Genomic DNA, 27,374 nt, shown 5'->3' with positions numbered 1-27,374 from the left:
AGTTTAATGGACTAAAATACAGTATATTACGAGGTGAAGGATTAATTGGGCTAGGCCCCTGTTAACTCTAGAGGCTTGAGGTGAGAGACAGTAGGTCCACCAAAGGGATGGCCAAGTCAAATAGTAAAATGTGTGATATTGATGATGGTGCTAGCTGAATATCACCAGACTAAAATCAGTATGTTCATTCTCAGGGGAGCAACTGTAGATCCTAGACTGATTGTTGATCCAGTAGTGTGATCTCATTGGCCAAGAAGAGCTAGAGGAGTGCAGACCAGTTTCTTCATTGGTGTCATGAACTACTGTGCACCCTCTCTGTTGCCAGTAAATGCAGGGAAAGTAAAATGCAGGTCTTACCGGTACGGGGCTGCTCTGCCCCTCCCCCCCTCCCCCCGCGGGAAGGGGCAGGGCTGGGGTCAGTGTCCCCCAGCCAGTCCATCTGCACTCCCTGGCCCACGCTGCCTGGGGCTCCAGCAGCAATTTAAAGGGCCCGGGGCTCCGGCCAGCACTGTTGTGGTAGCGGCGGAGGCAGCTGGAGCCCTGGGCCCTTTTAAATTGTGGCCCCGGGGCAGCTACTTCTCCCCCCCCCCACTGTCGGCGGCCGGGGGGGGCAAAAGGGGCAGCGCTTTAATGTCGCTGCCCCTTTTGCGCCCCCCTATTGGCGGCCCTGTTGGTAGGGACCTGGCAGGGCCGCCGATTGGGGGCACAAAAGGGACAGCGATATTAAAGCACTGCCGCGGCAGTGCTTTAAATAAATAAATTAATTAATGGAGATATCCCATCTCCTAGAACTGGAAGGGACCTTGAAAGGTCATCAAGTCCAGCCCCCTGCCTTCACTAGCAGGACCAAGTACTGATTTTGCCCCAGATCCCTAAGTGGCCCCCTCAAGGATTGAACTTACAACCCTGGGTTTAGCAGGCCAATGCTCAAACCACTGAGCTATCCCTCCCCCCCTGTGTTGCCGCAGCAGCGCTTTAAAGTCAGTGGTACGGGCCGGTACTGGTGGCTACCTTTTACCGGTACACTGTACCGGCCTGTACCCCCTTACTTTCACCTCTGGTTGCCACACAAGATACTCACTGGCAAAGGGGAGTGCAACCCTCACCAGTTACTCCCCACCCCAAGATACTAAGCACTGGAGAGAGAAGGAGAGTAGCCCAATTTTCCTGCCATTCTGCCTCAATGCCTGTACATTAGGAAGGATAAAAACCTCCCAAAGAGTGGATGTCTCTCTGAAAGATGTGATGGAGCTGAACTAGAAGTCAAAGCTTCAATACGGGAATTATTGGTTAAAGTTCTGTGCTGTGTTATGCAGCAGGTCAGACTAGACCGGGGCGGGCAAACATTTTTGCCTGAGGGCCACGTTGGGTTTCCAAAATTGTATGGAGGGCCAGTTAAACAGTCAGGTGTGGCCCAGTCAACACCCCCATCTGACCCTCCCGCTTCTCGCCCCCTGACACCCCCTCTCCCCCGGCACTCCTGCCCCATCCTGTCCCCTGACGGCCCCCCTGGGATTCCTTCCCCGTCCACCCCCCCGTCCCCTGACTGCCCCCGGACCCCCCGCCCCTGACTGCCCCCCCGCTGCCCCATCCAACCCCTCCTCTCATTCCTGACTGCCCCCCGGGACCTCTGCCCCATCCAACCACCTATTCTTCCTGACCACCCCTGGAACCCCTGCCCCTGACTTCCCCCCGCCGCGCCATCCAACCCCCCCTCTTTCCTGACTGCCCCCCCAGGACCCCTGCCCCCATTCAACCTCCCAGTTCCCCACCCTCTGACTGCCCCGCCCACTGACCACCACCCCTAACTCCCCTGCCCCCTTACCACGCTGCCTGGAGCACCGGTGGCAGGCGGCGCTACAGACGCACCACCCAGAGCACCAGGACAGGCAGCTGCGCCACTGTGCAGCACAGAACTCCAGGTAAGGCCACGGCTCTGCAGCTGCGCTGCCCCAGGAGCTCACAGTCCCATTGCCTAGAGCATTGAATATTTGAATATTAGCTCCTTTGCATACTTTTACCCAGCAGTATATAAGAGCAATCAAAGAAGATTATGAAATTATAGAGAAAATAAATAATTATTTGTATTAGTCTTCCCCACAGAAGATTATGGTGAAATCCCTACCTCAGGATATTTTATTGTAAGTAGTGAAGGTCTGCTATTGTTGGAGATTGAATTGTCAACAAATGGGCGTTTGGAATAAGTAGAGAAATTAGATTGCAATAAATCACAAAGAGGAGATGGCAGTCATCCAAGCATTCTGGAAGACCCAAGCGATGAAGCTGCTGAGCTGCTAACAAAAATATGTAATTCATCATTAACCTGGAAGCTTTCCAGTGTCTTCTACCTGTCTTATAAAAATGTGCTAATGTTGATCCTGGGAAGTATTATAATCCAGTGAGATTTACTGTAATACCAGAAATAGTAGCTGAGAAAATCATATGGATTATCACTTTACAATCCAGTGCAAGGAAGGCGCAGGGGGGAGGGATAGCTCAGTGGTTTGAGCATTGGCCTGCTAAACCCAGGGTTATGAGTTCAATCCTTGAGGTGGCCATTTGGGGTAAAAATCTGTCTAGGGATTGGTCCTGCTTTGAGCTGGGGGTTGGACTAGATGACCTCCTGTCGTCCCTTCCAACCCTGATATTCTATGATATTCAAAGCAGGGATTGAATTGTCACGGAGCCACAATTCAGTCACTGCTTCTCCACGTTGTTCCATGGGATAGGAAGCTGGGCATAGTTTAACTTTCCTCTCCACATCAGGTCAGCTGTGCTTCCTTGCTCAGTTGTGTGAGAGGGGAAGTAGTAGCCCATCAGTAGCTGTTCTCCCCACCACATCCCGCACAAGATCTGGTGATGCTGTAGACCCCCACAAAGAAGTAAGGAGCCTTCTTAGGCCCTCTCAGTCAACTCCATGGGTACACAGCACGGCTCACTATAGAGTCCTAAACCTAGAATGATGAAGCATCTACAGTAGGTAAGAACAAATAGCCTGGTTCTGTAATTTATTAACAGGGCCCTGTACATTCTGCAGCACACTGAACCCAAATTCTGCAGGAGAGCCTTGATCTTGCAGTTCTGCTGGTACAGAGCTCTGCAGCAACTGAAATACCCCAAAAAACATTCACATAAAAGAGTTTTTTCCTGAATGACGTGAATAACACTATAGATTATGTAAACTATACTATCTGAATGTTTTCCAATGCATTTTAAGATGCTGTGGAATTCTCATCTTATCAAAGAATGCAAGTCTGACACACAGAAGAAATCAGAGGACCTTGATGAAGCATGTTGTGCCACCAATTATATACGTTTGCACCCACTTTTCATGGTTATTGGGAGACAATGATGTGCTCCAGCTCCTTCCAAGTCTTAGGGCTAGTCTACACTGGCAACGTTAACGTGGCTTGTGTAGTCGCGGCACAGCACTCTAAAAAAACCACCTCCATGAGGGGCGCTGTCTACACTGGTGCTTTACAGCACTGAAACTTGCTGCGCTCAGGAGGGTGGTTTTTTTCACACCCCTGAGCAAGAAAGTTGCAGGGCTGTAAAGTGCCAGTGTAGACAAGCCCTTAGTAACCTCTCTCTAGTCGGAGGTCGTACAACATAAATCATCTGAGGCCCTATCATTGGTGATTAGGGGAATGCATAGATCCTTTCCTTTCCCCTATCAAGACCTGGCACCTACTCATCTGTTTCTCTTTCATACCACACCAGATGGAGGACTGATGATGGTCAATGTATTTGTGAGTGAACTCAAAGGGACAAAATAGTGAGTTAGGAATGTTTGCAAGTGATCCAACATTATTGAGGGTAGGAAAGAGAGAGAGTTGGGATGCAGAAGATAACTTCAGGTAATTGGGCAACAGAAGAAAATTAAGCATAGAAAAGTGCAAGGCACTGTGGAGGGAGAATTTAATTTACTGTCATATTATCATGGTTTCTGAATTAGTTGTGACTTCTCAGGATAAAGTTTTAGGCATCATTGTACAACATGAGATCATCTGGTTAATGTATCCTGGCAGTCAGAAAAGGTAAAGATGATGTTTTTGGTATTGGGTTCTTTTCGTATGTGTGACTGAGCTGTATTTGCAATAGATACACTTTGGTTATTACGGTAGCACCTATAGACCCCGAGTGAGACTTGGGTTCCATTGTGTTGGCACTGTACGAACACATCGAGCAGGCGACATGGGGTAGACAGGTGAAGTGACATGCACAAGCCCATATAATGAGTCAGTGTCAGAACCAGGAATGCAACTCAGGTCTGCTGACTCCTTGATCAGTGCCCTTCCCACTGAACTATGCTGCCTCTCAGCTTATACTTCAGTACAAATAAATAGTTATAATTACAGTATATTAATTTTATGTTCTTTTCCATTTTTTCTTATTAATATTACATCTAAAGTTTTAGAAGAACAAAGCTTTTTATTGCTTCTTTCCTCTATGGTTACTTTACTTGTTCCCCTTTTCTTCTTCTCTTCCCATCCCTGGCTGTTTTTCTGTTACTTTTTACCAGGTCATTCTAGGGCAGTGCCCATTTGTAGTGAGGGGCTTCAAAGGAATTCTTTCTCAGAACATACCCCCTAATGTCAGCCATGAATTCAAGCAGTGTAAGTCAGGTCAGTGGAGCAGGAATTCATATGCTGTTCTCTTCTGCCTCTAGTTATTTAATTTTGAGGTTATTTTCTTTCTGCTTAGAGGCAAGTGTTCTACTGAGCATTATGGAGTTTCTGAGTAATTCTTGCTTTCAGGACCGTGCATCGTCTGTATTGTCTAGTATCAGCTCATGATGACAACAGCTTCCATTAGAAATTTACAGACACTCTCCCTTTGTCCAGACTTCAGCTGATCTCATGATTACAAAAATAGCTGTAGTCAGGTTTACCCAGAAAGGTACAATTTAATTTGGGGAAGATTTAGGCAAGAATGGGCATTTCCCACTTACTAAAATCTATATCTGTATCTATGTCCACAGAATATATTGTCTGTGAAAGGTGCCAGATCAACACTACTGGAAGCTAAAGTCCTTCATCCATTCAAGCAAACAGGTTCATTAATGACAGGAACCATTCAGGCTCCCACACACTGTCTTGCCACTTTACTTTCAGCTAGCTCTGGAGGAAGACCCACCTATATAGATGACAGAGCAGGTTTTTTTCCCATTTCTATTTAGTCCTTGACCTCTTTGCTGAGGCTGCTGCCAATCAAGCATGCCAGTGGGTTCTGTGATACAGGTGATTCTGAAAAGTTTACACTATCTCACAGAACCTTTTAAGAAGTAGGCTCACACCACCAACGCATGTCACGTACAGCTAACAGCCATCAGATAATAATCTTTTTTTGGTCACTTCTGTGTTGGGAAAAATTCAAACCAATGATCTAGAAATTTCAAAATCTTTTTATCTTTCCTGTGAGCCAGCCAACCCTCACAAAGTGTTTTGATGCAAAGACTGAACTGAATAGTTTCTGAAATAGATTACCCTTCCACATTTTTCCCTTTCTTTTTGATTACTACTTAGCAACTTTCCAAGAGTCATGTTCTGCCATCAGCGAGGCTACTCAATATTTCACAGTTGATCTTTTAGTTGTTGTTGGGTGATAGAAGTCTGGCAGGATGGGAAGCCACACATGCTGTAATGCCCTGCAGGTCTAGAACCCAGACTTGCGCAGCTGTCAGGCAGCTGACATCTTTGTGCTATCACCTAGCAGCAGCTGTAATCAGCTTGCGCACCACCGCCCATGACCCACTATTGACACAGACCATGGGAGGTCCCACCTCAAGGGGTCTATAGGCAGCAGTCCTATGACTCCTGATTGGCTCCCTGCTCTATATAAACATAAGGGGTGTTCCAGGAAGTGTCCAGGTAGTAGTGTGGATTTCCTGTAGCTGCCACAGCCATTCCTTGCTCAACTCCTGAACTCTTGACTTCGACCTTGGCTTGATTTGGACTTTGACCCTTGGTGTCGACTCTGGCCTGGAACCTGAGTATGAAATCCTCTGCTACTCCCTGTCTCAGGTTTGCCCCTACTCTGACCTTTGGTCCTGACTGTATGTGTTGGGATCCTGACACTTGCCCACATTCAGAGTAAACAAAATGGTCTCTCTGGGATTACAACAAAGTGGAACTTGGGGATAGAGCTGGTCAAAAATTTTCCATCTAAATGTTTTTTTAATGTTTTGATGGAAATGTTCAATTAAATGGAAATTGTCCCACAAAATGCAGTTTTTGTTGAAAACTTTTAAAATTTTATCGAAAAAGCAGGGGGGGTTTAGGCTGGGGGGGGTCAGTGAAAACCTCAAAATATGGTGAAAATTAAAGTCACTTTCAGTGAATTTTTGCAGGAAAAAAATAGTTTTTATACCAGTGCTGCTCAGGGCAATGGTCTTCACCATCCGGGCAAACATTCACCAGACCCACATGTACATCTTAGTGGGACATGTAGATACTGTCAGAATAGCCATACTGGGTACGACCAACGGTCCGTGTAGCCCATTATCCTGTCTTCCAATGGTGGCCAGTGCCAGATGTTTCAGAGGGAATTGACAGAACAGAGCAATTATTGAGTGATCCATCTCCTGTCATCCAGTCCAAGCTTCTGGCAGTCAGAGGTTTAGGGACACCGAGAGCATGGAGTTGTGTCCCTGACCATCTTGGCTAATAGCCATTGGTGGACCTATCCTCCGTGAATTAATCTCATTTCATGAATCAGCAGAGGGCACCAATAAGTCCAGATCAAACGTCAAAGATAGAGTGGGTTGAAATTTTTCAAACAAAACATTTTTTTTTTGTCAAAACATTTTTAAATTACATTTTTTGGAAGGACTGTTGATATAGTTTAAACTTTTTTTGTGAAAAATGTCATGTACTTTAAGAAGAAAATTAAAATATTCTTTGTTATTTTCATTCCTAAGCAATCATCATTTAAAGTAGGCTACATCTTACACTTCTTATGGAATGTGGAGCTTGCCAAGCCAATTTGCAGCAGCCTCATCAGCAAAATACAGAGCCCTCAGACCACCATAAAATCTGGTCAGGGGGCAGTCACCACTCCAGTGTAAGTGGTGTGTAGTGTACATGTGGTTACATGCTGCAGTGAAAAGCAGGCCACGTTCACACTGCAGTATGTAGTTACACGCCAAACACTCTGGCAGCTGGGAGGCAGTGGGGAAAGATTTCAGCAGCTCCCTCCTGCCAGAGCCTTCCACTGTGGTGAAGAAAGACTCTGGCAGGGAAGAGGTAGCAGGGAATCCCCCTGCCAAAGTGTTTCCCTGCTGCCAGAGTCTTTTCCTGATGCGGGGAAAGGCTCCAGCAGTGTGGAGCTGGCAGAGCCTTTCCCCACTGTGTCCCTGCTGCTGGAGTCTTTTCCTGTGGTGGGGAAGGCTCTGGCATCAGAGAGCTGCCAAAGCCTTTTGCTACTGCCCCTGCCAGAGCCTTTTCCCACTGTTGGAGTCTCTTCCTGAGGCAGGGAGAGACTCCAGCAGCGGGACACTACACTGCTAAAAATAGCATGTAGACAGGGAGGCATGGCTTAGGAGAGTAGTATAGCGCCATGTAGGGTATGTACTTGTGTCTTTACTCTACTCATTTAACCCGTGCTAGGGATGCTAGGTGCGTATGTACTCTACATGCCATTGAAAGAAGCGTGCAGTGTAGATGTACCTTTAGTGTTGTCATAATTGGGCCTACAAATTTACCCTAATTGTAAGCTCAATTGTAAAAAGTACATGAAAGTTCATAAGATGTTATAACAACTTGTAATTACAGATGATGAAAAGTAGGTCAAGTTGCTTTCAGTAATGAATGTTTTAAACAGGTGCAAGAGAATCAGAGAGACTAAATTAGTCTGAAAAAAAGGCCACACTGCTATGATTCAAGGACTATGTTGAAATCATTCTTGGTAAAAATAGAAGATGTGGAATCAGAAACCAATGAACCAAAATTGGTGTGCTGGATATTAGGCCAAATTGGTGGACAAAATAATGAGGGGATGGACTATTCCATGCATCACTCCCTTTGTGGGCTCTTAAAGAAAGAGACTTTGGGAGGACAAGAAAGGAAGAACAGCAGAGGCTACTGGAGCAAGCTTCACCATCATGACTTGCACCCCCACTGTTTCCTTATAATCCAGATCCTAAGAGATGTCTTGACTAACCCGGGTCAGAGAGAGGGATTCCGATGACATTGCCATCCCTATCAGCTCCAGATCAATCCCAAACACCACCTGAGATGAAATAGGATTGGAGTTGAACAACAGCTCCAGCTCATGTAAACTCATTACTTCTCTTTTATCCAAAAGGACAATTACCATTTAAGACACTTGTCAAACAGAAAGGGAACAAGGGGTGTTATTAAAATGAAAGCTGTACTTAATACTTTACATTTCAAATGCTTTACCTGGTTTTTCTTCTTTTCTGTATCTTGAATAAAGGGTTAAAAGGATTTTTAGAATGTTTGTGCCATGGTACCAAAGAGGCTGAGATCTCTGTATACCAAACCTTGGTTACCACTGTTTAATGTTGGACAGTGATTGGGTTATGCTAAAACCTTTTGCCCATTTATTCTGTCTAAATCAGTGTCTCTCAACCTTTACAGACCACTGTACCCCTTTCAAGAGTCTCAGTTGTCTTGTGTACCCCCAAGTTTCCTCACTTAAAAACTTACAAAATCAGACCTAAAAATACAAGTGTCACAGCACACTATTACTGAAAAATTGCTTACTTTCTCATTTTTACCGTATGATTGTAAAATAAATCAATTGGAATATAAATATTGTACTTACATTTCAGTGTATATTTTTATGTAGCCTGTTGTAAAACTAGGCAAATATCTAGATGAGTTGACGTACCTCCCTGAAAGGCCTCTGAGTACCCCTGGTTGAGAACCACTGATCTAAATTTAATGCAACGGTATTTCCAAAGAAAAATGATAATATTCTTGGCTGACCTCTTGGGGCAGTGGCTCGTCAAACTGGCCTGTACTTCTAAGGGATCGCATTCTTCCCACTGCTCCAGATGGCAAATTCTGTCACTGTGTTTATTCCAAAGTAAGAACAAGGAAGGCAAGAGGGATGATTAAACATTTTTGTCCACCCACTGTTTGCTGTCTTAGGCTCTCCATTCCCCCCTCGGCTGGCCAAAGATACTCCCTCTGAGATACATCTTTATACCCTGATACAAACTAGCATTGCCTTTGACATAGTTACTGCTCCCCTGACATGGCTACTTATTACCTTGTACATGTTGGTTTGATTAAAACATTTTTATTTTGTTATTCTGACCTTATCTTTTAGGAGGGGTTAGTATGTTTCTCTTATCCTTGGGGAATGTTATCGGAATGTTCTGGTACCACTTGATATCGGGATGTGTTTGCACAAGTACTTTGTGCTTAGCACTTTTTAGGAATGTGTATTTCTGCAATATCAGCCCTGTTCTTGCCAGATTGTGTGAACAGGTTCTGCCTTATACCAGGCCTCTGCTACGAGGTCTTATGTCTTAGGATCTTTTTCTATTTCATTTGCTAGCTGCAGTAGCTTCATAAATAAGCAGCTATCTTTCCCACTGCCGACTGACTGTGATGTTCATGCACAGAAATGTGGAATGGCCACACGTATATGCCATGTATGCAGTAAACATGGCATAACCTAATGAAAGAGAGAGGAAGGATGATCCCATGATTAGGGCACTAGCCCGGGGCTTGGGAGACTGTGATGCAATTATCTGTGCTCCAGCACAGGCTTCCCGTGTAACGTTGGGCAAGTTGCATACTCTCTCTGTGTTTTAGTTCCCCATTTGTAAAACAGGGATGATAGTACTGCCCTACCTCCTAGGGGTGTGTTTTCAGGTTAAATACATAAAGATGCAGTCATGGGGGGGCCAAGAGAGATAGCCAGATAGTCTTTTTCCTACTTGGACTGGCTAAGAACATTCTTTTGTCATTGTCTTAGAGAAATAAATGCTCCCTTGGCCAGGGAGAAGGGGAAGGAAATTCAAGACCTCCTTCCTCCCCCATCACAAAAAGTTAGATTCCAGATCTTCTAGGTTACAGAAATTAGGTTGGATGTTTGTGTATCAGTTCCACAGTACTTCTGCTTACTAGACTGGAATGAAGGGCATTCCGAGTATAGCAACATGTATGTATATCTGTGGCTTAGTTAATGGGGAGGAAGCTAGAACTAGGTTAAAATGTTTTATGGTTGCAACACTGTTCTGTCTTTTTATGTACAATAACCTCTTAAGGAAGAGGGAGAGAAAGTAGATAGCCCCTTTTCTGCTTTAAACTAAGGTACAAATGCGTGGAGAAGCTTGATTTTTTTTCTGTGCGATTCAGTTATATAAGAAACATAACACATATCCAGAAAGACCAGACCTCTTTCTGGTTTTACACCCTCTGTATGGAATTATTCTTTTTTAACCTTGTGAACTTTTTAATGCAGTATCTAAAATCTGATGTTAAACAACCTAGAGGTCCCTGCATTCCTATCCCAAATGATATATTCTTGTTTCTAATGTGTTATAGTTGTGAGGCTATTCCCAATATTTCCAGCTAGGAAAACATATATATTGTTGATGAAGTAATCACCTGGCATATTTTTTCTTGAATAGGAAACACTTTCCTAAGACACATTTTTTCAGGTATGGCAGTGTTTTGCACTGACATGTCTTTCTACTCTCAAAAGGTAATTTAAAGGGAAAATAGTCTCTGTGTGTCTTGTCAGTGTCAAATCGGGCACAGAAATATTGAACATACTGTACATCCCTTAAGATATCCTTGCCTAGAGTGAAAAAATATTGACTTTTAATCGTTTGTTTAAAAACGATTTGACCTCCACAAGAGAATTTTTGATCTTTGAAGTATTAAGTATAACCATAACCAACCTACTTCTATTAGCTCAGAGATCACAGAACTCCAAGGTGTTTTGCTGGTGATACAGAGCTGTATTACAATAATATCTATAGACAAAGAAGATTGCTCTTATCCTGTGGTGTTGAAAGGTTAAACAGTTGCACCTTTCTGTATTTCTCCAGTATTGTAAGCTCTTTCCAGGAGATGTAGCCAATGGGAAAACTATCTTGCCATCATATAATGGTTTTCTTATCTTAAAACTGAACACCATCTTGAAGGTGTAAGTGTGAGATTTAGACACAACGTTGACTACAGGTCTTATTAAGAGTGAATTATTGTAGCTCTCCAACCTTATTTGCTGTATTTGTCTCTGTAGAGAAACCTCTGTTCAGCATACTAGAAAAGATTTGCTTGGGTGCTCCTTTGAAAAGAATATATTCATGTTTTCAGTTCCATTACCGGCCAGTTTGTCTTAACTTGTATTAGTCTAAACAAGCAGACCTGCTACATTTAAGGATATAATTTTGTGTGGTTTTAAAAAATCAAGAACATGGGGCAGTGAATTACACCTACAAGAGGATCTATCTAATTCACACTTCAGTAAAGCCTCCTTCTTTGTAGTAACATCCAAGACAAGAGAATAGAAGCATCATCAGTGGCAACAATGGAATTTATATGGCCAAGCCTTGAGAAATGTGTGAGCACTGTGACATCACTAGCATTGACCCCATTCCTGCATCTGGCAATCCATAAAGCTCACTAATCTGCATGGGAGCTCCCTCATCTAAAGGAAGTTCTGATGTGCTAATATAGTGAATACTACAGCTAAGCTTGTAATTGAGTTGTCCATTGTAAACTCCTGTTTGCACACATCCATAATTTTCTGAAAAATTCACCTTTTTAGCTAACTTCCCCTCTTCAGTCTCTGTCCAAAAGTGAATGCTTCTGGGAAGTTTGGGCCCTTTCTTTTTGAGTTAGGTGGGGTGCCCCATCTCAAAAAAGGTATATTGGAATTAGAAAAGGTTCAGAAAAGGGAAACAAAAATGATTAGGAGTATGGAACAGGTTCCATATGAGGAGAGATTAATAAGACTGGGATTTTTCAGCTTGGAAAAGAGATTATTAAGGGGGGATATGAGAGGTCTGTAAAATCATGACAGAGAAATTAAATAAGGAAGTGTTATTTACTCCTTTTCATAACGCAAGAACTAGGGGTCACCAAATGAAATTAATAGGCAGCAGGTTTAAAACAAATAAAAGGAAGTATTTTTTTCACACAACGCATCGTCAACCTGTGGAACTCTTTGCCAGAGGATATTGTGAAGGCCAAGACTATAACAGGGTTCAAAAAAGAACTAAAGTTCCTTCAGGATAGGTCCATCAATGGCTATTAGCCAGGATGAGCAGGGATGGTATCCCTAGCCTCTGTTTGTCAGAAGCTGGGAATGGGTGACAGGGGATGGATCATTAGATGATTACCTGTTCTGTTCATTCCCTCTGGGGCACCTGGTAATGGCCACTGTCGGAAGACAGGATGCTGGGCTAGGTGGACCTTTGGACTGACCCAGTATGGCCATTCTTCTGTTTTTTATGAAGGAGATCACTTTATTTTTTTTAAAAAACCCTAACACTTTTTGCGGGAGGAAGGGACTATGGAGCAGGGATACAAAAAAGATGGCTGAAGTTGAAACCTGGTATGTAAATTGCCTTAATTGGGGACTAGAGGCTTTGCTAGCTTTGCAGAAAAAGTGGATTTGATTTAGTAAGTGCATGCATACTTGCAAATGGCACATTGTGCATACAGAAAACACAAATTCTGTAAGTCTTAGGAGTGAACACTTTGTGAGAAGAGCTGGGTGCATAATTTGGAGTATGTGCACAATTTGGAGTATGTGCACTTTTCATAAAAGGTTCTGAAGTCCTGATTGTTACTTTGTAAACCGGGCCCTCTTGCTCTCTGCCCAGCTCTCTTGTTCCTGCACATATCTCTGTTTTTTAGAAATCTTGATCAATAGAATATGTATATGATTCAAAGGGTAAGTCTATACTTGAGCTGTAGGTGTAATTTCCAGCATGTGTAGACATACTTGCACTAACTCTGATCGAGCTAGCATGCTAAAAGTAGAAGTGCCAGCGGCAAGACCAGCTAGCCGCCCTGAGTATGTGCCTATGATTTCAGACAGGATCATGCTAGGGCAGCTAGCCCACCTGTTTCTTGTGGCACTGCAGCTAAACTATTTGTAGCATGCTAGCTCAATCAGAGCTAGTGCAGGTATGTCTGACCCCGCTGCAAATTACATCTACAGGGCCTGTGTCGACATATCTAAAATGTCTTAGCTTTTGGCCTTTGCACCCAGAATGCACTGCAAATTGCAACTCTAGAGTTGGGAAATTTAAAAGAGATGATAGAGGTTGTGGTTTGCAAAATTTGAGCTAGAACCTCACCTTATATCATTGGGCTGAGCACCATTGACTCACTGAACTTCAGCAATTTACACCGTTTTAGGATTTGGCCCTGTGTCTGGGTATGCTTGACTGTTATTTGGTCAATCTGGTTTTGTGTCAGTCCTGGCTAACTGTGAAGTATATTTTCATTTTGTCCTGCTTCTGCCCTGCTGATTTTTACCATCTTTAATAATATATACCTGTGCTGGATGCTGATTTTTCCATTCAACCTCTCAAGGGGTAAAGATAAGCTTTAGTTTCCCCACAGGTTTTTAAAACTTTTAGCACATTGTTGGAGAAACCTATAATCACTTTAAATGTTTGATGGGAAGGAACAAAAGAGAATTTCTCATACCTTATTTATCTTCAATTTACAAGAACCTGTTTTTTTAAGGTACCGTACTTAGTTTGAATTTTATGCAGCCATGAGAACAAACTAACAAGAATCAGCAGGGATCACTATTTCTTTTCTTTTGTATTGTATTTGATGGCAAATACCTATGCATTGCTTGGACAAAGTTTTGCATATAAGTGAAATTCACTCCTCTATTAGGGGGAAGAGGCACTACAAGGACAATGCACCACTTATGCCCCACATTAAGCCCTATTTTGCAGGCATAAGTGGAATGTAAGTGATGCATAGAGTAGGTCTTGTGCTGGCCCTCTGCACAGGGGGATGAAATGTCAACTGTGGAGGGGAAAAAAAAAACAATTTGCAGCTTGCTAATTATAGGAATGAAAAGTGTCCATATTCACTGTTTCAAAAACCCATTCACCTGTGTCAAGTAGGAAAACTTCCTCAGCTAATAAGGGCAAGGAGATTCCAAGCAGTTTCTTTCTTTCAACAAGAGATTCCCTTTTGACAGAGGAATCCTCAGCTGCTTCATTAGAGCACCTGTAAGTTCCCTTTGTACCATCCCAGTGATGCAAATGGGACTTTTCATGCCAGATCCTTGGTCCAGGTTGTTTCTAACCCTTTTGGTTGTGGAGAAAATTTTCCAAATGTGAACTGATGCATAGCTACCTTCCTGAGTCTTCTAACAGGCAACTCCGGTGCCCCTGCTCCTGCACCTACTTTTGCCAAACCACATCTGCAGAGTGAAACTGTTAAGTCTCTGGTCATTTTCACTCTGGTGCCATTCAGAATCCTGTGGACAGCTGCAAATTTGACAAAGCCTTGTCAATTTCACCCTAAAGCTACAGAAAGGTCAGAAGCAGATCCTAAAGACACCCAGGAAAGAGGGGGACCCCCCAAAACCAGTCTGGGGAAGGGGCAGAGCTACAGAAAATCTCCTCCTAGTAAGCAAGAGTCTGTCAGGATAGCAGAGACCTCCCGCACCTTTCACTGCAGCAGAGACCTGAGTATAAGGAAAGCAGTGGACATACCCATCAACCAGGAGGCTCTGGAATGTGGGGAGGGGACAGAGAGCTCCGGCTTTCCAGCAGCCATAGGAGTGAGCTTCAGATGTAACAATCATCTAATACTCATAGGCTGTTATAACTAATCAGGGAAAAACTCCCTCCCTAGAGGAACCCTTCTCCATTGCAGGCAGCTGAGGCAAGGCTTCTTACCCAGCTTTCTCACCTGGGACTGCCCCTGGACCTTGCAGGTGTCATCCCTTCCTCTCATTTTTTGTATCTGCCTCTGGCGAGTAGGTTTAGGCCTCTGGTTAGATGGTGGCTGCTCGGTTTTTCAAGCCCTGTCCATATTGCGCCTCAAACATATGCAAATATCATACAGCAAGGCAGTGTATTTACATGTGTTTATGAAACACATGTGTACTGTACCTGTAATGTATACATTTTGGGGGGGGAGGAAGCTTGTTTCAAATAACACACAATTTGTGGTATAAATAGATTGAGGCAATCATGCTTGAGTAGTCTCAGCCTTTATCTGAACTACTTTTTGCACCACCATTCTCTGATATGTGCTCTGGAAAGGTGACTGAACTGTGAATCAGTCTGGAGAGTCTGTTATAATGATGTACTATTTTGGCAGTAAGTGGAGCAGTTGCTAGTGATGGAAGTTGAAAGCAGAGCTCTTATTCTAAATTTTGCTTATTTGAGGACCAAGTGTTGCAGTAGAACTGGCTGAATTTGACACACAAGAGGGTCAGTGGACTATGACATTTAATTCTGTTACACTCCTTTTTTTATATATAAATGTACTCACCAAGAAGGTTAAGTTATAGGAGGTGAAAATGGGTAAGTCAAGCTGCACTTTAAAAAAAAAAAAATTCCTTTCAGTTTTAGCCTTTTTATTTTTATTAAAGTAACTCCTGAAACGTAAATCCTGAGATTTTTTCCCCTTCTCTCTTAGTACAATAAGTCAAAGCTACGTAGTTAAGAAATGGCACTATAAACTGCTTTTTCAATTGTTTCCTTTGAACAGGCAATGTTCAAACAGTTCTGGAAAAATGCATGTGCAAATAATTATCCACCAAGAATTTCTAAATACAGTATTCCTTAAACACCCCCCACAAAAGTCATATTGCAATGAATAGGCTGGAGAACGCCACTATTACTGATCTTAACCAAGGACTTACAGTATACTGTCTTGGAAAGTTCACAATTTCTACTTGCACTTTGGCACCCATGTTATGACACCACAAGGGTGCACTTTGAGATTTGGTGCATTTGGATTTTCTTCTCTTTTTTTGAACATTACAGAAACCTGTTTAAACAGAGAGTTGATCTGTACAAGGATCAACTTTGGTTAGCTATATTTGTTAATGATCTGTAAAAGGGGGGAGAGCAAAGAGTTTCCTTAGGACCATTTAGCTTGAGGTGGGGGAAGTTCAAAGCTCCTTGCCTCCCATATAGCATCCAAGTGTACTGGATAGAAGTTTGAAGGTGGGTGTGCCACAGGTACAGGTGAGATTGTGCTTGCCAGGTTTGTGATGACCATTCTGTCTCCAGCAATGTACATTTTGCAGTTTGTTGTTAGTCATTTTGTTTGATTTTTATGTACAGAAGATTTAAAGCAGACATTGTTATGATGTTGAGGTACAGCCAGTACCTGCTTAAGCAAAATGCGACAATAGAATAAATATATGTTAAAAAACTTGTCACATTGGGCAAAGCAGCAATATCGATAATATCAAACATGCATGTCTGGGTGTGAATAAGCACAGAATGAATTCTGGTCATCTTTTTTCTCCATTACACTCCATTTGTGTGTAATTAGCTAATAACTTTCTGAGTATTGAGTTAGGTGTCCCCAGATTACAGCAAAGTAATAGTCAAATCTTTTTTTTTTTTCATTCTGGGTGAATATTTTAGCTAGCATCTGACAAAGATGTAATTGCTTTGCTTTTAGTGAAGGTATTACCTAGATCAGAGTGTCAGACATACCCACACAGAGGAAAGAAATACAGGCACATGTGTCATTCTAGAAGTGAATGTCTGTGTGTGAAAGAATAGTAGAAGGAACTGCTGAATGGAATAGTGTTAGAAATGATTATGATGATTCAGCAGCATTAGCTGCTAGTGTTCCTCTTCCTAAATTCCAAATCCTACGTTCTTGCTCTGTTTTTGTTTGAGAATTTGAAAGCCACATGCAAAGCCAAGGACTGATTAATTTTAAAGACCTATTATGCTAATAAACTTAGAACATAAACAAAATTACACTTGTTAACAATTCTGGGGACATGAATGATTTGAGGCCTAATGGACTGATAAGCTGAAAATATTAAAAATAATTTTTGCCTAATATTGGTATCAGCTTTAATTTGGAGAAGTATTGACTTTGTTTGTATTCCATCAAAGCTAATGTTTGCCTTCTTTGCCCAGACCCACTATACATGAAAAACTTCATGAGCTGTTGTTTCTCATTATATTGGTCAAGTAACAAAGCTATTGCAAAGTTAAGGCTTAACTATGCAGTGGGGTGAGCGCACTGACATGCACAAGACTCATGACTGCAGGTTAAGGGCTTCTCTACACAGACCAATAAAAATGCGCATCACATTAATGCACTTTAGAAAATACAACTCCTTTAGAGCGCATTACCCCACTGTGTAGAGAAGCCCTTAATCTGCAGTCATTTGTATCGTCTCTATTGCTAAATGTTGGGTTTGGTTAAAGGGTAGTTAAAAAAAATATATGTGGGTGGTAAATTTGACTATACTTAAAACTGTTATAATCTGGCAGTATCATTTAGGGTACGTCTTCACTACCCGCCGTATCGGCGGGTAGCAATCAATTTATCCGGGATCGATATATCGTGTCTCATTAAGACGCAATATATTGATCCCCGAATGCGCTCACCGTCGACTCCGGAACGCCTCCAGAGCGAGCGGCGGTAGCGCAGTCGACGGGGGAGCCGCGGCCATTGATCCAGCGCCGTCTGGACCCCAGGTAATTTGATCCAAGATACTTCCACTAAGTTGTGTATCTTGGATCGACCCCCCCCAGTGTAGACCAGCCCTTAGATTCTTAATATGCAATTCTTTAATCTAGTACTCAGGCTAAAAGAACAAACCATAGGAGAAAGGAGATCTGGTTTCTATTCTCTGCTCTGCTGTTGATGCACTGCAAGACCGTGGGCAAGTCACTTAGGGCCATATTCATACATTCATAGAATATCAGGGTTGAAAGGGACCTCAGGAGGTCATCTAGTCCAACCCCCTGCTCAAAGCAGGACCAATCCCCAGACAGATTTTTACCCCAGTTCCCTAAATGGCACCCTCAAGGATTGAACTCACAACCCTGGGTTTAGCAGACCAATGCTCAAACCACTGAGCTATCCCTCCCCCCTCATGTGGAGTAGCACCTTAATCTCCAAAAAGTTCCATTTATTTCAGTAGAACTACTATCAGAGTAAGAGTGAGTAAGAGTGTCAGTTTCTGGCCCTTAATCTCTCTGCCTTATGAGCAAACTAAGATTAGTGTTCCCTACTTTGTGAGGGTTAGTTTATTCATTTTTGTGACCTGTGCTGAGATCTTTTGACGGAAGGAGTTTTAAAATGACGAAGTTACAAAATATCATTATACACTTGCCAAGAAGTGAGCCTTAAGCAAGAAAACAATATTAGTAGTATTGTGGTAATGCCCAGAGGCCCCATTCATGGATCAGAGCCCCATTGTGTTAAATACTTTGTCATTGTCATTATGAATGACTATGAATGGCCGTGAATAGTCATTGGGCCAGGGAAAAAGAGTGAGAATGGCTCTATAGCTTGGTGGTTAGTTCACTTTCCGAGAATGTGGAAGACCCAAAATCAAGTTCCTGCTCCAATGACTATTTAATTTTTTATAAAAAGCGAAACAGCTTCAATAGGAGAGACTGAGGAAAAACCTATGCCAGAATACTCCAAAGCCCAGTGGTTAGCACATTCACCTTTCTCCTCATTAGTTAAGAGGGGGAAATTGAACACCCACATCCCAGGTGGGTACCCTACCCACTGGGCTAAAGGCTACAAGGATGATGATCAGGGCCGGTGCTACCATTAAGGCAAAGTAGGCAGTTGCCTAGGGCGCCAAGATTTGGGGGTGCCAAAAAGCGGTGCCTTTTTTTTTTTACAGTATTCCTATGTCCCCTCCCCGAGCACGCGGTTGCTGCTCCACTTCTCCCGCCTCCCAGGCTTGCAGCGCCAATCAGCTGTTTGGCGCCGCAAGCCTGGGAGGGGAGGAGAATTAGAGCAGGGGCGGCGTGCTAGGGGAGGAGGCGGAGCAGAGGTGAACTGGGATGGGGAGCTGCCGCACGGCTCCCTGGGGCGGGGAGCTGCCGCGGGGGGGCGGGGGGGCGCCTCAGGGCACAGCGGGGGGAGCTGCCGCAGGGCTGGGGGGAGGGGGGGCGCAAGCTGGAAGTTTCGCCTAGGGCACGAAACTTCCTTGCACCGGCCCTAATGATGATGTTCTTTCTTCCCCACCGCCCTCAAGCTATTTTGTGAATCTAGTTCCCCTTTGCTTTTGTTAAAATTTTGAATTGGGTCAAAATGAAATGTTTTGTTTCAACATTTCAGAACCGTTGCGATTTCTCAGTCTGGTCGAAACGTTCAATGAACTCAATAGTTTTTGGTGTATAGTTTATTCACCAAAAAAATGTTGCTCAGCTCTAGACACGAGTGCTTTGTGTCTATTGTTATATTGTATTAAAAGGAACTCCTCCTTTCATGGTGCATGCATATCTCCCATGGAAGAGGCGACCATTCTTTTCCTAATTCTCTTCTATTGGGGGGTTAGAGCCGATTGGAGAAATAAAAAGCTATAGTAGATTCAGAGAATTTTTTGATATTTCTGTTTGCACATATAAAGGAAAGATTGAGATGGTAGTCAATACTGTTCAGAGTTATAACCATGCATTATTAGTTACTAAGCAACAGGACACAACAGGTAGTAACTACCTGGGAGATTACAGCATTGCTCATGTGGCTTTATACAGCAAGAAGGCCAAAGAAGGAATGGCTGTATCCACTTTCAGTGTGCAGTAATCCCCTAGAAATATGTTGTCTCATTGCCACTTGCAAATGCAGTATACAAATAAAATCAAGGAAAGCAGCCAGATCTAACCATATATAGAGTGTTATTGACAGTAGTCCGACGTAATTGACAACCAGTTGGAAACTTCATTTGTGTCTGAAGTTCTAAAGCTGTTTGAGATATACTTATCTCATAGAGCTGGAAGGGACCTCGAAAGGTCATCGAGTCCAGCCCCTTGCCTTCACTAGCAGGCCCAAGTACTGATTTTTGCCCCAGATCCCTAAGTGGCCTCCTCAAGGATTGAACTCACAACCCTGGGTTTAGTAGGCCAATGCTCAAACCACTGCGCTATCCCTCCCCCCAATTTCAAACTGGAAAACTATTCTGCTGTAATGAATTTGAATAAGTGTTATTACTGTTTTTTATGTGGATTGCTGGAGTTCCTAGAGGCCCCAATCAGGGGTTAGGGCTTAGCTGTAATGCACTCTGTACACACAATCATACCCCAAGGAACTCACAGTCTATCTTATGACCATATAAAACATGTGGATTAGATGAATAAATGGGAAAGGGAACAATGAGGTAACAGTTGTAGTAGGAAGAGAGCCTGAAACATAAGCCCTCATATCAGAGTCCTGGTATGAGGCAGGACCTGCTCACAGAATCTGGCAAGAACAGGGCTGATATTGCAGAAATACACATTCCTAAGAAGTGCTAAGCACAGAGTACTTACGCAAACACATCCCGATATCAAGTGGTACCAGAACATCCCGATATCAAGGATGGTACAAAAACATTCCCCCTGGATAACAGAAACATTCTGACCCCTCCTAAAAGATAAGGTCAGGATAACAGTAAGTAATAAAAATGTTTTAATTAAACCAACATGTGCCAGGTAATAGCTAGCCACGTCAAGGAGCAGTAACTAATTATGTCAAAGGGTACAAACGTAACTTGTTTGTATCAGGGTATAAAGATGTATCTCAGGGGGAGTGTCTTTGTCCTGCCAAGGGGGGAATGGAAAGTCCCGCCATTCACTGAGCTGCGTCCATTGTCACGGGCATACATGTCTTAGTATCCTCGTAGCGTCTACCATGTGCTATTACCGTGTTTTGTCAACAATAAATCTGGCCTGGCGCCTTTGCACCTTAGTGGATCTTGTGGTCATTGGGCAGTTCGTTTGAGGTCTGCTGTGCTGTCTGTCTGCGCAGAGCTGGAACAGCACACAGAGAGAACACACACACACACACACACACAACTGAACATCTAACCAAACTGGTGACCCACATGTACAAGATAATAACTAAACGCACGCACGCAGCCGAACATCTAACCACAACAGTAAAACTGAGTATGTTACAGTACAATAAATAGTAATCTCAAATCACCAAGTGGCTAGCCTAATAGTCCTGTGTCATTGGCACAAATTGTCGTTTTATGTGTAAGAAACCAAAAGAGAGAAGAAACAGCATATACTAGTCTAGAGAGTGTAGTTGAACCCCCCTCTCCATGTTTGTCAGTCTACATTTTTAAAAATGGCATGCAGTTTTCATAGCTCTTCTAAAGGGAGCCTGCAAAAAAGGGAGGTTGCACTTTTTTCTTTTGCCTCCTTTTGATGTATAAAAAACATCTGAAAGTTTTGCTTTAAAAATAAAATGAATAAATAAATAAAAGTTTGATGGGTTAGCAGCAAGGGGGGAGCAGAGTTATTAGTTTTTCACATAAGACATCCAGGTCTTGTCTGCCCTGTAATATTCTAGACAAGAGAACTAGTGACATCAAAAAAGTCAAGAGAGTGGGAGTTGAACAACTGAAAGGGGAAGCAATTTTTAATCAGACTGTCTAAAACACGTGGGAGGATTTTGGTTCTTTTGTGTTTGAATGTTTATTCATTTTGTTGACAACTATTTAATTACTGATTAACAGTGGATAAAAGACATTTTTGTTAAAGATTCAACTCTCTTTCAATTAAGGTATGATATTTCACAATAAATATGCTCTGAACAATTCAACAGATACCCTAGCAAAACAAGGGAAGACCATACTTGACATTCCTGATATTTGGAAGGTGAAAAACCAAGAACTTGAAAAACAAAAGCTGAAAGAAAATGAAAGAAGGGGAAAAACCTAAACAAATACTTTGCCTCGGTTTTGAATGAGTCTAATGAAGAACTTAGAGGTAGTGGTAGTGTGGCTATGGGTAATAAGGATATGGAGGTAGAAATTATCACAGGCGAGGTAGAAGTTAAGCTCAAACAGCTTAAAGGGACTAAATCAGGGGGCCTGGATAATCTCCATCCAATAACATTAAAGGAACTGGCACATGAAATTGCAAGTCCGATAGCAAGGAATCTGTAAACTCGGGGGTCGTACCTTTTGACAAGAGAATTGCTGATATAGTTCCTAATTTTAAGAAAAGGAAAAAAAGTGATCCAGGAAACTATAGGCCTGTTAGTTTGATTTTAGTTGTATGCAAAGTCTTGAAACAAATTTTGAAAGAGAAAGTAGTTCAGTACATAGAGGTAAATAGTGAGTCGGATAAAATACAACATGGTTTTACAAAAGGTAGATCTTGCCAGACCAACCTGACCTCCTTCTTTGAGAAGATAACTTATTTTTTTAGACAAAGGAAACACAGTAGATCTAATCTACCTAGATTTCAGTAAGGCATTTGATACAGTTTCACATGGGAAATTATTAGTTAAATTGGAGAAGATGGGGATTAATATGGGAATTGAAAGGTAGATAAGGAACTGGTTAAAGGGGAGACCACAATGAGTCATACTGAAAGGTGAACTGTGAGGCTGGAGGGAGGTTACTAGTGGAGTTCCTCAGGGATCGGTCTTGGGGCCAACCTTATTTAACATTTTTATTACTGACCTTGGCACAAAAAGTGGGAGTATGCTAAAACTTTTTGCAGATGACACAAAGGTGGGAGGTATTGCCAATACAGAGTAGGATCAGAATATCATAACAAGAAGATCTGGATGACCTTGTAAACTGGAGTAATACAAATGGGATGAAATTTAATAGTGTAAAGTGCAAGGTCATGCATTTGGGGACTAACAACAAGATTTTTTGCTATAAGCTGGGGATTTATCAGTTGGAAGTGACCGGGGTAGGAGAAAGACCTGTGTATATTTGGTTGATCATAGAATGTCTATGAACAGTCAATATAATGCGGCCGAGAAAAAGGCTAATGCTGTCCCAGGATGGATGAGGTGAGGTATTTCCATTAGAGACAGGGAAGTGTTAGTACTATTTTACAAGGCACTGGTGAGACCGCATCTGGAATAGTGTGTGCATTGTTGGTCTCCCATGTTTAAGAAAGATGAATTAAAACTGGAACAGGTGCAGAGAAGGGCTACTAGGATGACCAAGGAATGGAAAACCTACTTTATGAGAAGAGACTCAAAAAGCTTGGCTTGTTTAGCCTAACCAAAAGAAGGCTGAAGGGAGATACAATTGCTTTCTATAAATACATCAGAGGGATAAATATCAGGGAGGGAGAGGAGTTATTTAAGTTAGGTTCCAATGTTAACACAAGAACAAATGGATATAAACTGGTCATCAACAAGTTTAGGTTTGAAATTAGGCGAAGGTTTCTCACCATCAAAGGAGTGAAGTCTTCAAAGGGGAGCAGAGGGGGCAAAAAACCTAACTGACTTCAAGACTGAGCTTGATTAGTTTATGGAGGGGATGGTATGATGGGACTGCCTACAATGGCATGTAGCCCATCGGTGACTGCCAGTAGCAAAAATCACCAACGACCAGTGATGGGACACTAGATGGGGAGGGCTCTGAGGTACTACATAGAATTCTTTTCCAGGCATCTGCCTGGTGGGTCTTGCCCACATGCTCAGGGCCTAACTGATCACCATATTTGGGGTCAGGAAGGAATTTCCCCCAGCTCAGATTGGCAGAGATCCTGGGTTTTTTTTTGTCTTCCTCTGCAGCACAGGGCATGGGTCACTTGCAGGTTTAAACTAGGGTAAATGATGGATTCTCTGTAACTTGAAGTCTTTAAATCATGATTTGAGGACTTCAGTAACTCAGCGAAAGTTTATGAGTCTATTACATGTGTGGGTGGGTGAGGTTCTGTGCACTGCAATGTGCAGGAAGTCAGACTACATGATCACGATGGTCCCTTCTGACCTTAAAGTCTCTGAATTTGAGTAAAAGAGAACATTTTCGGGCCTCTTATACATTATAAAGAATTTTTAAAAGGGCACAGGCCAATTTCATTTTTTTTAATTCCCTTTCTTTGTAGGTCACACTCAAGCATAATGGATGGGATTGTGATGTATAAATTTGTATTTTGTTTTATTTCACTGTAAACTGACTTCACTGGGTGTTTTTTCTATGTTTCTTTCCAGTGGAGTTTTTACACTGTGATTTGGCTTCAATGAAGTCCATACGGCAATTTGTGCAACAGTTTAGAGCAAAGAATTGTCCACTCCACGTCTTGGTGAATAATGGTGAGTTCTCTTTCACCTTCTCACATGCTTACTGTAAGACTTTGACATATTGGGTTCTTTACAGTGCTTCACATTTCAGATACTTTATTTGAACCAAACAACAAGATAGCAATTGACTCGGTCACTGCTTGCAGCCTTGTCAGCACTTCAGTACATTTTAAGAGATATCTCAGTTTGCCAGCTCTTTTGATTGTATTGCAAGTGTCATGATACTTGTGGTTTTTTTTTTAATTAAAGCCCAAGCTTCTGGAGTCACGGAATTACAAGAGAATTCCAGCATTCATTTTTTAAAAAGTTTCTAGCCCTCATGGTTGTGGAGAAAAACTGGAAAATGTGACCCTAAAAGTTCAAAAATCCAAAGGCAGATAAAAAACCCAACTTGTGTTTGTTTTTTGTTTGTTTTAATCTCAAGATTTTTGGGGACTAACTCTTGACGTTTTTGAACATTAGGATTAGCAGTTCTAACTATCTAATGTTTTTATAACCATGGTATCTTCAGGATCCAGCCCAGAAAGAGATTATTTCTTCTGTCATTTTTATTTTAAAAGCCCCCTCTGTACTAAGCACTCTGCTATAAAGGGAACTTTTCATATAAGCTTTTAACTGGAAGCAAATCCTCAACAAACCCATGCCCCCTCCCCACTCACTTGGGGCTGTTGTCTAAGCCCTTCAGTGCTCACACACTGTTTTTTCTTTCCCCCCAATTATTTGCCTGAACCGTCTCTCAATGAAGACACAAGGGAGAAAACCGAGAAATCCAAAAGGACACACACTGTTTCCTCTTCCCATACAACTGTCCTGCCCTGCTGAGGGCAAAACAAACTAATAATTTAACCTGCATTACATTAGATGATTTGCTACATGCACTGATGTACTATAGGAGCTCTTGATAGTGCAAGCAAACTGTAGCTCACGCAATATTAAAATGAAAATTTAGAGTTTTATTCTATGGAGTTAATGTAAATGTGTACCAAATCTTAACTCCTTAGCTCTTCTCTTCTGCAAGTGTCCATAAAGAGAACCCTCTCCCCCTGCTGGGCATCTACAAGAACAAAATGTTGACCGCAATGGACGGGATTCTTAAAGTGGAATGGATCTTGGTGTTCTTTTAAGAGAAAAAAAAACTTCTGGATTTCATAGAGTTGTATGCCAGAAGGGGCCATTAGCTCTATTAGATCTATTCAGACCTCTTGATTGAAAGGCTAACTTCCACCCTAGCTGCAGCCTATGCAGTAAAAAACAAACACCCATACTGTAACTGTATATTCTTGCTCATCAGAGCAGATAAAAATCATTATAGGCCCAATTTTTCAAATGTAGATGCCTAAAGTTAAGCATCTAAGTAATTATTTAGGCATCCGAATAAAAATGGGCTGATTTTCAGGGGTGTCCAGCTCCCAGTGACATCAGCGGGATTTGTGGATGCTCAGAAATTCTGAATATCAGGCCACTTTTACTCGGATGCTTAAATATTGCACCTAAGTTTGAACATTTGGTCCATAAACTATGTAATTATTCAACTGATCCGTGGCATATTAATAATAATATCTAGCTCTTCAATAGTGTTTTTCATCAGTAGATCACAAAGCTCGTTACCAAGGAGGTCAGGATCATTATCTCCTTTTTGTAGGTGGGGAAACTGAGTCACAAGGAGGAAAAGTGACTTGCCCAATGTCACCCAACTAACAGCAGTGAAGCTGGGATTAGAATCCAGATCTTCACAGTCATAGTCCAAAGCACAACCACTAGGCCACATTGATATCTGAGACAAGGTTGACAAAGGAACAATGATGGTAGGGAGAGAAGTAAGAAATACATGCTTGATCTTGCAAATACTACTGAGCATATTACTCATAACTTTATGTAGTTCCATTATTGCCTTGATTTGTCCCATTGAGTTATAGGACAACCAAAAGTATGAAACACTACACTTGGTAATATAATGGTGTTTGAAGGATTAGACCCTAAAAGAGTGGCTTTGGGAAGATGATAGCAAGCATCTGATTTTCAATGCTGTTAATTTTTGCTGTATTACTACATGGGAAACAAGGAGCCTGACTATTACATCAAAGTCCGTCATCTTAAAAATGTTATTCTTTGATGGATTTAATAAAAAAACGTGATACAACACCAAAGCCTCTAAGTCCAAAATATAAACTTTAAAGAGGCTTGACATACGGTGCCCTGAACTAGTTTACATTTTCATGACCCCCAAGAAAGGCATTTTATTTAATTCATGCTCAGTTACTGTTGCCCAGATAAATTAGCTCTTTAAGAAAATCCTTTCAGAAGCTGTAATGAAATGGATGGCTTATCTTTGCCTTTTACTAAGGCTATAACAGAATCACAGGAATAATCATCTCCAGAGCCGCTGTAAAGGCTCCATTCTAATAATTAGGTTAGCCTCTGACAATCACATGGTGAATCACCAAGCTTCCGCTTCTGGGGGCTTGTTTCCTATTCTCTTCAACATCTGTTTTAGCTCCTGTAAATAATCTGGCATTTGTCTGACATTAAAAGGGAAAGTCGGTAGGTTCCAACACAGTGAGCATCTGATCCTTTGACACCAAGAGAGAGGCTCCCAGTGACCTTGGATTAGTGCTGAGTGCATAATTATGCCCAGAGAGCCATTGAAGCTAATTGATTTTTATTTTCCTTTTTAATTTTGCATTCCAGTGTCTTCACTGAAAATCCATTCAGTGTGATTTATATTGTGTTTAGGGAACATGATTCATTCATAGATTTTAAGGCAATAAGGGACCAATATGTTCCTAGTCTCTGACCTCTCTCCACCCTCAGACGTTGTTGTTCTTCCGCCTCCCATATTCAATCACAAAAATACCAGTCACTAGAACAAGGGCAATGCCGGCTGTAATTCTGCTTTGGACTTGTTCTGATTGGATTACAAAGATGCGTGTTTGCATGTTTTTTGTTAAAATATTTGATTGTCAAAACACAAACATTTTACATGAATATTAGGCAGTTTGGGGAAAATTAATTTTCTCTAAGGAAACTTTGTTAATGTGCAGATCTAAAATAACCCATTTGTGAAATTGTAGAGTTCTCTATATTGTCAAATATTTTTAGTTTAGCATTGAGAGCCTGATCCTGAAAGTTTTCCCTGCGCAAAGCGATGCATATATGGGTTGTGGTGCACTTTTAAGTGTCCAATGCAACGCC

General features: G+C 42.1%; 1 protein-coding gene across 1 annotated transcript in view; it reads left to right on the top strand.

The window, feature by feature from the left end:
- The window catches only part of LOC113406325 (dehydrogenase/reductase SDR family member on chromosome X-like), a 219,145-nt gene that overhangs the window by 122,906 nt on the left and 68,865 nt on the right, over nucleotides 1-27,374 (top strand). The window contains exon 4 of the mRNA XM_026650524.2: nucleotides 24,093-24,194. Within this exon, the coding sequence (XP_026506309.1) occupies nucleotides 24,093-24,194 (102 nt within the window). The remainder of the gene's footprint in view (nucleotides 1-24,092; nucleotides 24,195-27,374) is intronic.

Source organism: Terrapene carolina, unplaced genomic scaffold, assembly GCF_002925995.2.
Source record: "Terrapene carolina triunguis isolate 2854851 unplaced genomic scaffold, T_m_triunguis-2.0 Scaffold25, whole genome shotgun sequence".
NCBI lineage: Eukaryota > Metazoa > Chordata > Testudines > Emydidae > Terrapene > Terrapene triunguis.
Note: the sequence above shows the minus strand (reverse complement) of the source record. Positions and strands in the feature narration are given on the sequence as shown.